Source organism: Solanum stenotomum, chromosome 12, assembly GCF_019186545.1.
Source record: "Solanum stenotomum isolate F172 chromosome 12, ASM1918654v1, whole genome shotgun sequence".
In the NCBI taxonomy this organism is placed as follows: Eukaryota; Viridiplantae; Streptophyta; class Magnoliopsida; order Solanales; family Solanaceae; genus Solanum; species Solanum stenotomum.
Window position 1 is genome coordinate 28,949,345 of NC_064293.1, and position 13,398 is coordinate 28,962,742.

The 13,398-nt window shown below is 32.4% G+C and overlaps 1 protein-coding gene across 1 annotated transcript; it reads right to left on the reverse strand.

The window, feature by feature from the left end:
* Positions 1–3,751: 3,751 nt before the first annotated feature.
* On the reverse strand, positions 3,752–9,066 carry LOC125849443 (probable phospholipid-transporting ATPase 4). The gene is made up of 11 exons (XM_049529527.1): positions 8,610–9,066; positions 7,061–8,517; positions 6,856–6,966; positions 6,494–6,770; positions 6,028–6,116; positions 5,809–5,893; positions 5,501–5,710; positions 5,166–5,291; positions 4,954–5,052; positions 4,660–4,851; positions 3,752–4,460 (listed from the first exon to the last, which is right to left on the reverse strand). The coding sequence occupies exons 1-11, from the start codon at positions 9,045–9,047 to the stop codon at positions 3,813–3,815; spliced, it is 3,732 nt and encodes a 1,243-aa protein (XP_049385484.1). The 5' UTR covers positions 9,048–9,066; the 3' UTR covers positions 3,752–3,812.
* Positions 9,067–13,398: the final 4,332 nt, after the last annotated feature.

A 13,398-nucleotide genomic window follows, 5' to 3' on the forward strand; every position in this document is an offset into this window, starting at 1 on the left:
AGATGTTGAACCTTCGTGATGAAAATATTTTGCCTTTGCCATTGACCATGTTGAACTGTATTTTCCTCTCTTTCCCGACAAAATGTGAGTTCAAATATGAAATTGATGTTACCTTTGGAAGAAAAATGACTCAAAGTATCATGCATATATTTTAGAGGAACCTAATTACAAATTAAAGTCATAAATACTGCCAAAGATAATACTAATAATGTGTACGACGTACTATATACTTTATAATTTAGTTTAATTTACTCGTCCTTTTTTGCGTGCTTATTGCACATACAAATATAGTCCACACGTGTCCTAAATTTGAATTTTGAGAAATAGTAAGAGCATCTTTCTTGAACGTAAATGGATGACTTTTGATAATAAATTTGGACTCTTTGGTTATAGATCCAATGCAAATGTTTATTTTTTATTTAATAAGTACTAAAAAGAATCATGCTCCTTTAATTTATGTTTCACGCTTTTATAGTTACAAATGAATAAAATTCAACCATTTCAAATAGTATAAAGGCAATTCTATTCTTTTGAAAAATATTTCATTATCATGTTGATCAAAATTACAAATCGATTTATTCTTATCGGGTGGGAGGGTCAATGTGGGAAGCGAGAAATGGTTCAAGCATGTGAAGAGGAGATGTATCATGTATGAATATCTTATTGCAGAGGCGTGAGAGATTGAATATGAATGATTTAAGGAGAGGTGGAGATAGACGGAAAGGGTATTCAATAGAGATGATTAGATAGGACATGACAAATATAGCTTACTACGTGAGACAATATACGATTGAAACACATGTTAGATTGAGGACTATGGGATAGTAATAGTACAATGTAGCCGAAATGCTTTATTGACCATTGAACAAAGATAGGAAGGCATCTATTCGATCAGCAGTTTATGAACAAATCGAAAAGTGTAACCATTTTCAAAATTATAACAGCAAAAATTTGTAAAAAAATTCAAAGGCAGAAAGAACTTATTTTTGTGTGTTTGTTTTTTAGTATCCTATGCACAATTTTATAATGGCATATACATATTTATAGTATATTCTAACTGGTCTTCCAATATTTATCTCTTAACTACCTAACATTGGATACCGATTACTATATAATTAAATTTAATATATTATGCAGAAGGTATAAAAAAGTATTACATAAATAGATTATTTATAAATTAATTCCAAATACAAGGAAAGGAGAAATGTCACAGTATCTCATTATTTTTATGTTACTATTAGGATTCTTGAAGAAAAAATTAAGGAAATGAAATAAAAAATATTTCAAACTTATAATGGGGACAGGAAAAATTATGATCTTTCAATCATTTCTTTAACATCTCCACATTTTAATTTTGGAAGTCAAAAAAATTGAGGAATTATGTTTGACAATGGCATAATGACTTTGACTTTTGGGGAAAAACATTCTTTAGTTAGTGCTCTCTTCGTTTTATCACATCTTTTTTCTCGTGTTGAGTTGTCCTTAAGCAAACAATAATTAATAATGTGAGTAGCATTTTCTTTTCGAAGGACCTAATTAATTTAATTATTTAAAAAGTATTCTTACTTATTGTCTATCAATTATTCAAAAAAAAAAACTATGCTCAAGTGATTTTCTAAGAACAATTTTGGTGAAAAAATTGAAGTTATGAAACACACTACTATATATTAATTGTGCAAAATGCGTTTATGTCTTAGTATATAATCTCTCTTCTTTACTGATGCAAGTATGTTTTTGACTAAATTGTTTATATAAAATAAGTTCTACCCATTTAAATATGCATCTCAGGCCTCACCCACCATACCAAATCTTCATATTTACACCTTAATAGTACAGTTTTTTTAGTTTTTTCAATCAAATGGTATCATTATAATGTTTAACATGAATAACTAACTAATCGTGGGTCATCCAGAGTAAGCTTTGACATTTTAAATAAGAGGAAGATTTAAGATGTGGATGCATGGAAGAGATAAGTAATAATTAAGGAAATAAAAGTATGGTCTAGGTCGAATAACTAAAATTCTTAGATGAGATGATTACACGTACACTTCAATGTATGATATTTGACCAAACTCCAAAATTTAAGTATTACCACCATTCATTATATAAGTTTTCTCTTTTTTTACGTAATTGATCCATGAAAAAGAAGCAAATCGCACATGAGGGGCATGGTCATGAAAGACCTAACAAAATAAATAAAAATTTGCTCTCTTTAACAATATTACATCATTAATAATTTCAAGTCATGAGCTAGAATTTGAGCATGCATATAATATAATGTTGTTCCACATCATTTATGAGATAAACAATTGAACAATTTGTATCTCATGAACTAATTTTTGAGATTGATCAAGTTAGATTAATAATAAACTATCTATATGTAGCCTTTTGCCTATCCACTTATATTTCAAGCTAACCACCTTCAATTAATATATTTTTTCTATAGAAATAATTAAGAATGAAATAATTTTAAAGGGACCAAAAAATGTGGAACCAAATTCTTTTGAGTCCATGAGGGGTCCGTAGTACTCTTTCTTGTAAGTATTTTTGTAACAAAAGCAAACAAAAAGATGATTTTATTGTCAGCACTCTAAGAAAGTAGGCAATTGGTGTTGATAATGTTTGATCTAAATTTATTTGAAAACATTAGGAGAAGGGGGGAGGGACAACTATTTGCTTTTTTGTCTCTTAGGTTGTCTACATTTTGTATGCAAAATTATTACCATAGTAAGCCTCATGTACTCATTTTGTTTACAACAATAACAAGTGATGATATATATAGTCTACACTTTATCAAAGTCACTTAGCATGTTCACAAAAATTTAGTACTTCTGATGAGACCATAAGTTGTTTTTTTTTTTTTGTTTTGGTTGGGGTGGGGCGGAGGGTGATGGGATTCGATTATTCACCATAATAAGGGACAAAGGATGCTCAACTAATTGAGCAACCCTCATACTCCGTAAAGCTATGTTGTCGTAGTACTTTATATGGAGAAAATAATTAATTTCACTTGAATTACTTAATTAACGATTTCTTCAGGTCTAACCTAAAAAACAAGAATAATAAAAGAACATGTAACTTGCATGCATTTTATTACCTTCCCTTTTCAAATAGTTATATCGACAATCTTGTCTATAATAATCATCTTTTATAACAACATTTCATTACGTGAACCAATTTTTCGTGTTCTGCTACAATCATACGTTCTCTATAAAACAACATTTTATTTTAGCTACAAATTATCCGACTTAACTACCACACCCCCACGCACCCACACACACTTCCTAATTTATTGGCAATCAAATAGTGAACAAAATACAGATTTTGGGCTAACATCTTGGTGCTTGAGGCTTAGCTTGTTTAGCCTGGCCCAGAATCAGCCCCAGGCCCATTTATGAATGCTGCTAGGTCCACCATTTCATTCATGTTCCATTTCCATAAACAAAATATGGAAACTTAGATAAATGTACCTTCGGCTATCTAGTTTATTAATATGACTAAAGTATACACTATCTATACACTTCATGAGTTGTATATGTTGTGTATAAGTATGTGTATATTTAGTATAAAGTATACATTATTTGTACTAGACTTTAGGCTGTAATTTTCCCAACAAAATATTTAGAGTACAAAAATTATATGTATAGCAAATTAAACATCTCTAAATTATTGGTAAACACTAGACCCCCTTTCTATTAGTAAATAGAGCTAGCTAAATAATATGAAGTACCTAAGAACCTATATTTATGAGTATACAACGATAAATTTCTTTTTTTTACACTGATTTATAGTTATGACTATTTGTAACAGACTTAAACATTGATTTTTTTCTTTCTGTTCAACTGTTCCTTCAACTGCCTAATCTTGGTATCAACTCTAGCAGAAAATCCAACTTTAGTCTTTTCCTTGGATTTCTGTTGCTCCTTCAACCACATCGGTCCATCGACGATATCCATTCTAAAATGTTCCATTTCTTGGATCAAATGATCATCCATAGGCAAGAATGATCTTTGAATAACAATGTGAATGAAGTATGGAAGTAGTGAAGCTACAACAGCTAGCAATGTAACAATCCAGAATATTGCTGCAGGTCCTATGGCTTCTGTTAAGAGGTGAAATCCTGTTTTTGAGTAGTCTGGTGGGATCATTCCATACAAGAACAAGAATATGTACCAGCAAATAATGCTACCCCATATGAGTAAATGGCTTATCCAAGTGAAATGGTTTATTATTAGCGCGATTTGGCAGTTCACTGTCCAGATTATGCAAGTGTAAGTAATTGCACCAATGTGTCCAATGTCTGCCACTTCTCCCCCTTGTGTGAAAGCAGCTGGGGAAAGTGCACTTATGCTGATTGTAAAGATTACTAGTGATGTAAATGACGCGTTTAGTATCCATCCGATGATTCGTTTCCAGCTGAAGCAGATATTCTTTGGTCCTTGCTGATAAAGGGTTGGAAACTTCTCCAATGAAAAACATCAAAAAAGTGATTAGATTTTTGATGAAAAGCCATTGTAAGGAATTATAGTCCCTACATTATATGCAGCCTAAGTAGTACAAAAACAAACACATCATGTTACATATGAAGCCTAACGATGCACAATGGTAAACAATTAGGAGGGGTCTAGGGGTGGATTAGTGTAAGTTCTTAATTTTTACCTTAAGACAGACTTCATATGAAACATCCTGTTCTAGCACACCCAAGGAGATTACAGGCAAGGATGTCAAAAAGACGTTGAAAATGACAATGTACCAATCATCAAATAGAACTTGCCCTGAGGAAGTGGTGAGGATGTCATAGAAGAACAACGTGAGGCCAAAAGCGACGTTCTTGTAGACAAAATATAGAATCTGCAGCATCAAAATGAAGAACAAAATTGTTATTAGTGCACTGAGATTTAAGGACGGAGAAAATTTTCAGTCTTGGGAGTAAAAGAAGGATTTTTCACTCACAAGCTTGGAGATCCTCTTATAACACCAGTGACCGTGGACTATAAGTAGGCGCTCCAGGAAACGAAATTGAGGCATTGAAAAGTCACTTGCCATAACTGCCTGTAAATCTCAGTAATTAACATGAGAAGTTATTTTGAAGATTGGGCTTCAATAGCTGTAGAATTTACCAAAACGAGAAGCCAATCACAAATTTAAGGATAGAAAGCATTTACCTGCATTCCTTCCATGCCACTGATTCCAACACCAATATCTGCTTCTTGAATCATACCTACATCATTTGCGCCATCGCCTATAGCTAAAGTTGTCTTGCCAGTATGTTGCTTAACTAATCTTGTGATCTAGAAATTCCAGCCAGAAATTTACTCATATAAACTTGTATAGTGAAATATGAATATGAAATTGTATCTAGAATTTTTTTTGACAAAGATTAAGTTCTTAGGAATTTGAAAGATCATTTTGTTTATCTGATTTTAAGCAGATGAAAAAGGATTTTCTTTAAATGTGAAACAACATTAGACCATCCTAAGCATAAAAAATGATGACATACCAGAGCTTTTTGTTTGGGAGAAACTCTACAGCATATGACAGAATCACATCTAACGGCTAGTCTTAGAAGCTGGTCCTTTATGTCATTGCTCAAGGCAATTTCAAGAGCTCTTCCATCCACTATCAACGCGAAAGGTCGGTCCTTTGTGTCTTCTTTAATGACCATTTGATTGTATCTTTCAATCTGACCCAATATATCTTCTCTCATTACCTGAAAAACTAGACAAAAAGTTGACTACCTTAATTCCAAGTCTATTTTACTCCACATCATTCTTTTATCCATTCGAAGCAAATGATATTTGTTTTCACCTTCATGAGATTTTTTGACTCAGCTTCTTTGCTTAGAGTCAAATGAACTTGCTTCATGTCCTGCCGAAGTAAACTGCAAGCATATCTGCAAGATTTGAGAGGAAGTAAATTTAGCTATAGAATGACCTTTCTTTGTGCTTCATTTAGATTCTTTGAATAATAGATAATATTTCAAAAGCTGCATACTTTTGCTATCTCAAGAAGAAAGTAAGTTCTCACCCAATGTTAACTGCTGTTTCTGTCTTATCTCCAGTTAGCAGCCAGATCTTCAATCCAGCTTGTGCTAGTTTATCTATGCACTCGGGTACCTGAAAGAAGTCTAGCAGAATCGTTTCCATCCTTTAAAATAAGTGTCTTTTTTCTTTTTAATGCAGCATATTAGAGTTATAATTTGGCCAACACCTCCTCCTCGCCCCCCTCCGTGTCACACTAGCTTTCTCATCTTCCCGTTTGCCAATATAGCTTTGATAGGAGGCTGGAGAAAGATGTTGGTGAAAAATAGAGCTTTTCGAGTTTTTCCTCTAGACATCATATGATGCTATATTAACCTATTTGTCCAAAATTCTGGACTCTGGCGGGCGAAAGGACAAAGTGCACATTGGTGTTGCTTATCAAGAAAACACCAAGATGCGAAACTAGCTCAATAAGTTGCTGTGGAAGATTAATAAAAGAACAGAAAACTTACCCCTCTTTGTAGCTTATCTTCTATTGCTACTGCACCTAGCAGGATCAAATCTTTCTCAATCATTTCAGAGACATTTTCTAGTAGGTCCTCTCTTTCTGGACCTATAGTAGCTTTGGCTTGTGTAAATTGTGAGTTCCACTTCTCATACTCATCTGGCTTTATTTTCTTGTATGCAAAAAGCATGGTTCTCAATCCATCTTCTGCATAGTTTGAGAGATGCACAGTTGTCGCTTGCTGGTATGTCCTACCATTTTCTGCAAGTCTATCAAGAATAACACTGCAGAACAACAGAGAGACTTAGAAACATACTAGAAAATCTAAATCACTAAACAGTTGAAGTAATGCAAGTAATTTCATCTTACTTGTCCGCCCCTTTGCAAAGGAGAAAGATGTCTCCATTTTCATTTCTCACTATCACAGACATCCTCTTTCTAGAGCTGTTGAATTCTAAAAGATTCAGAAGCTTGTACTCCCTATAAGCAATAGCAAAATGACCTTAAGTAATGAGAAGAAATGGAGAATTGAAAGAAAAGAAGATGAAAATGAATTAAATTAGTTGAAAGTCACCTTTTAACATCCATTCCGGAAGAAGGGTCAAGTTCTTCAACAACCATCACAGACTGAGTTCTATGACAGAACTTGAAACCAAACTCTTGTGCAGCTATCAGAAAGGATACTTCCTCCGGTGACTCTGCCTCATATTTCATTCTATCACTTTTCTCATCTTCAATAGGAATACCGGTGTGACATAGAGCCATTACGCGAAAGAACATCATCATATCTGATACATCAGATCGATTAATCCACATTTTGTCCATTAGTCTATCATCCCTAAAGTTAAATCCCTTAATAGCCATGTCTCTTCTTGTAATAGAATTTCTTGGAGTTGTTGTATTTGGTGTCTCCATTCCTTTATCTAAACCAAGGGCCATCTTCTCTGTTGTTGTATCAGCCATTGAGAACTCAAACATCTCTAGGCTTCGACCAGTGGGATCATATCCACCTAGACTGAACCGATATCTCTCCACCTCAACATTCATTCTCCTCGATGCTGCAAGATCAATTTCTGTGATCTCACCTCCATATGAAATCCCTTCAATTGAACATTTCCTAAATTCCATTTGGTTACAAGTCAATGTGCCTGTTTTGTCAGTCAGAATCATTTCAACCTGTCCAAGCTCCTCATTTAAATTCGAAGTCCTTGCCTCAACTGATTTATCTGTTACATCATCATACATCTTCTGGTCCTTATTGATGAGCATAGCTTGTAAAACTTTAACAACTTCAATCGAAACATATAAGGAAATTGGTATCAAGTAGCCATACAACACTAAAGCCCTTATGAATTGCAACAACCATGATAAAACCGGCTTTGATGGATTAAAAGATGAATCAGTACCATTTTTCACCTCAAGGTAATACCACTTAACAGCATAAGATCTCGTGAGTACAGCTGAACCGATAGAAGATACCAGCGATATCAAAATGAGCATGACAAAAAGGACATAAATTACATGATCCATCTTCCTTTCTACTCGACTACGCTTAGATGGTGACCTTGTGGAGTTCCTCACTGCCTTTGTATCCGGTCCACTAAACACCACAACCCCATAGATATAATCAGTGTTTCGGAGCTTTGAATCCCTTAGAAGAATTTGAGTTGGACACAAAGGATGAGATTCATTTTCTAACTCCAAATTTCCTACAAATGTATAAAGGTTTGGATTTGGATCCTCACAACGAACCGTGGCTGAAAAGTTTCTGAACTGTTCATCCCCATCTAGACCAAGTGTGACCTCCAAACTTCTCTTAACTTTCAGATTAGTCTCACCATCTAGATTCATAGTCTCAACATAGCAAAGACCATCTTCATAGCTTGATGAAAGCAACAAAAGATCACTTGGAAAGTACTCATTCTTGTTAACTTTAATCAAATCTCCCACATATACATCTTTCCAAGCTTTCTCTACAAATTCACCATTTCCTATATGAACCTTAACTTTCCTTGCATTCACCTTCAAGTCCTACAATACCAAAACAAAAACAAAAATGTTAAGGTAAAAACAGAACACTCTGTATGACACTATGATATTTTCAATCAAAAAATTTTAAGTACCTGCAAGAATCTATTCCAATCCTCCATAGCCTCCTTGAGCATACTAATCCCAACGACGAAAACAAGTGGTGAAATAACACTAACAGGAGTAAATGGAGCTAAGGAAGTGACAGATAGCACAGCAGCTAACAAGAAATATAGATTGGCAACACGACGAAACTGCTCGAAAAGTGCTATAGGAAAGAAGGTGACAATGTTGTATTTTGTTGTGGATACATAGTTGTTAGGATACTTGTAATGTTTGTGCTTGTGAAAATGTGACTCATTGCAAAAAACTACCCTTGAATAACCTGGCTGACCAATGAAACTTTGAGGTGATGGTGCACCAGCAACAAAAGAAAATGAAGTAGGATCACCTTCATTAGTTTGAGGATTCAAACATGAGAATGTATACAGTTTGCTCCATTTTAGTTTCTGTTTCTTTCTTCCTGCTTCCATTTCAGGGAAATGGAGAAAAAAAAAATGTATGTCTACTCCAATGCTTGATATTCAACTAATAACAACACATAAACTTGAACTAAAAAAATTATAAGAAAATTGCCTTCTTGATCCTTGACATATACCCTTAATTACAACTTTAGTCCTCCATAAAAAAAAAATTACAGTTAACCATTTGATGTTCTAATGCAACTAATTTTCACCAGCTTTTTCTAAACTTGCCTCAGCTGACATCTAAGTCCTTCAACTTTTGGTGTACAAAACTTGGACACGCGTGTTAACTTGTTCAACTCTATACAAATTGAATGACATAATGTCATATAAGACCAAGTTAAGAGCACTTTTATGTATTATGTCCTTATTTTTCAAGTAATCAATCTTAGTTGGATAGATTGTGTTTATCTTGACGTAATCTAATATTGTAAAAATTATCAATTAACAAAAAGGTTGTTTTAAAATTAAGGTATAATCCGTTTTGGCACGATGCTCCAAGGACTATATTTGACGATTACTACAAAGTGCAGGACATGAAACAAAAAAAATATTATTTATTATTAAGTTTTATTATCTATCTTTATTTAGATTGTTTTTATTTTGTAGACGGCAATCTCAAGAAAGGAAGTTTCTTTTAACTTGTCTGTTGCTTAAGGTATTATACAAAAGACCACGTTGTTGCTTCAGCATTAACCGGCTTCTCACTTAGGAAAAGACAATTTGCAAATGCCAAATATTCACCAAAAATTATATTACTACCTCTTTATACTATACTCTTTTTTTCCCAACCTGTTTCCGGTAATTATATTAGAGCCAGATTATTCTGAATTTGTGCGTTGAGCCCTATTCGGGATGAGTCGCTCTTTATCAAAGACTTTTTTATACCCAAGGCTTGAAATTAAAATCTCTGATTAAGAAAGAAACAACTTCATTTACTGTACCACATTTTTTGATGGTGTAAATAATATACTTGGGATCAAGCAGAAGCAGGCCTTTTAAATAAACTACAATTTCCACTGTATATGCTGCTTTGGACTCTGGTTGATATTTCCTAAGCAAATTTTCTTCTTTGTATATTATTACTATGTGTTCTGTTTTAATGCTAATCTTACAAGGAATGCAGATTCCCAATTGAGGATTAAATTCTGTTGATATATTCCCTTTCGTTCAATAATAATTGTCCATTATACTAAAAAGAAAAATCCTTTTGGCTAGAAAATTTGGTTAGAATGATATTTTATCTTTTAAAACATTTTTACCCTAGGCTCAAAAATACCCATATATTATCCGAAATAGCTCACATTTACACTTAAACTATATTTCAGCTCAAAATTACTCTTCCCGTCATACTATTGGGTCATACCTACTCATCTAATTAACAGAAGTATGTTAAGTGCCACATGGACGCCAAATAAGCGTTAAACATGTCCCACTTCCACGTAAACTATTAAGATCCCTAATATCTAATTTTCCCCTCATTTCTCCATTGATATGGTTGAAACCAGAGGCGGATCCAGGATTCAGAGGCGGGGGGTGCCATATCATCTAAATGGTAAACGGGTCGGTTCCTTCATTTTATGTTATGATTCGGGTTATTTAGTTTTTTCGATTTCTATAATGCATTGATCAAATATACTATTTAGTAATTTTTTTTTCTTTTAAATATTCTAATATTAAAGATATACACCTAAATAGTATTTTTTTTGATATTTTTTTTTAGGAATAAGATACTTATCCTCTATAACTTTGAGAAAAGATTTTTCACCTTAAAAATTCAAATTTGTATTCATCATCTAATACCATATAGTTGAGAAACAATAAATTATAGCTTCAATCTAGTTATCTGCACTTAGTGTGACGTTAAAGATTGAAAGAACCTTTAAATTCAAAATCTTTAACATAATAATATCCATCATTTTTAAAAAAAATTCAAAAAAAAATATTCTATTTAAATATATTTTTGTTAATATTCTATGTGACGTTCATTAATCTGGAATTAATATAGAAAATCACGCAACACTTGTGTCAATTAAAGATATATAAATAAGCAATGAGTAGCATAAAGGAACTGATTCAGGGGGGCGAGAAACTAAAGCAAAGACAAAAAAATTGGCGAGAAACTAAAGCAAAGACAAAAAAAAAAAAAGGAAAAAAAGTGGAAGAGCCGACACAAACAAAGAATAAAAAAAAATAGTGTTGTAAGTGAGATTCGAACCCTCAATGCTTACATTGAAAGTTATATCCTTTGCCAGTTGCACCATTGAACATATTATTCACTGGGTGGCAGATGTAATATATATTCAATTTGTTAGACTTATATACATATACATACAAAGTTTTAACCAAGGTCACTGGGTGCCGTGGCACCCCCACCCATAAGGCTAGATCCGCCTCTGGTTGAAACGATTTCACCCACCTCCAACGAAGTAAAACTGACTCTAACCTTCAACGAGCATGTTCCCTCCATTCAGCAGAGCAACATTGAGCCTTTATGTAGCTTCACTCACCATCTTCGCCGGTCAGTAGGAGTTGTTCCGTTGACAGTTGAAGTAACTAAACAAGAGCTAAGTCATGTTTCTAAAGTCACTTAACATACTTTTGTTAATTAGAAGGGTAGGTATGATCCAATAGTATGATGGGAAGGGTAATTTTGAGCTGAAATATAATTTAAGTGTAAATGTGAGCTATTTCGGATAGTTTAGGGGTATTTTTGAGCCTTTTTCGTTTTAACTTTAATACATTTTAATTAAAAAATGAAAAAAAGATCAATTTATTTTAAAATAAAAAAGATATTATAATTTTTTAAAAATTCTAGCCAAATTTTCTGGCTATTTAGCATTACTCATACTAAAAATAATTGTCCAACAATACATGTCTAATTTAGAAAATCAGGAGGCAATTTATCTTTTGTGTCTATTTTATCTTTGATATTAAATATACTATTTATCATCTAACATATTTTTCAAAACATTGAATTTAATAAAGTCAAATGATAATATAATAATATTACCCTTATTATTTATTAAGTATTTCTTAAGGAGGGTGTTAAGTCAATAGTGCACAACTATTGTTGGACAGAGAGAGTAATATTTTGATGCTTCATTTTAATGGTCCATTTTAGTAAATCAAGATTAAAAATAATAATTCATACTACACTTAATATTAAATAACTATATAAAATAGTAGTAGTACTCACATTTAGAGTTTTAACACTTAATTTAGTAAAATGCACTTTCAATTACAATTTTTTAATGAATTATATCAAATTAATAAGAGTCAAGTAATATAAAATATAAAAAGTACTTCCACGATTTTACCAAAATAAATGAATTTATGGCACTTTGTCTATATTCCTAAATGAATTGATTTTTTCACAAGTTCATATATGTATTGTTTTCCAAATTACCCTTCTTTTTAATAGATTTTTCAACTATGTTTAGTTTTAAAGGTTTGGAAAGAAACAAAAGAATAATATTGACAAATTAGTCTTTGATAATTGTGTTCAACTAACTTTTTTATATGATGTGTCACACCTTCAAAAATTTATTTATTTTGAAATGAAGGAAGTAACAAGTAAATGGAACAAGACATTTTGCTGCAGATCAAATAAATACATTCTCTTCCTAATTATGACTTAGAGTTTTAAGATGAAATGGTCACACAAATTAAAATATTCAATTTGGATCGATAAAGTATTAACTTCAAATGATAGTTTATTAAGAGAGATTTCGGCATATTCAAGAAGTGAAGAAGAGGAAAAAATGAACTAGATAATACTAGAGAAGTTAGACGATGATAAGAAGGAACTGCTCAAATGATAAAAATATGGAATAAAATTGTATATGCAAATTAATTATTTGGATATCCAAATTCAAACAGTCACTTGTGTCATTCCAGAATTCACGGATCTACAAATTAAACAAATGATTAGCCTTTTAATCTCAACTGTCAAAGTGTCAAATGTCAATGCATATGGATTTGAGAAGTGGATGAACCCTTTAATTAAAAAAGATTAATACTTCTTGGTTTGACAAGTCAAGAAAACATTTAATTCAGTGAACTCTAATATATGTAAACATGTATACTCCCAAGTTTATTGAGAGAAAAAAAACAGCTATTAATTCTTATGATTGATTTGTTCTGAATTAATAGTTTATGCATACTCAATAAATTTTCAAGACAGATACAAAGTTTGAATTAAAGATAATAATTTTAACCGAACACTCTCCTTCATCTCGACTCTTATCATTCACAAGCAAGCAATAGGGTTAGGGAGAGATTGTGTGGAGTATCAACAAAGTCATGAATTTCACCAAGAGTGTATAAAATTTAAGTATATACCTATAAAAGGTATATT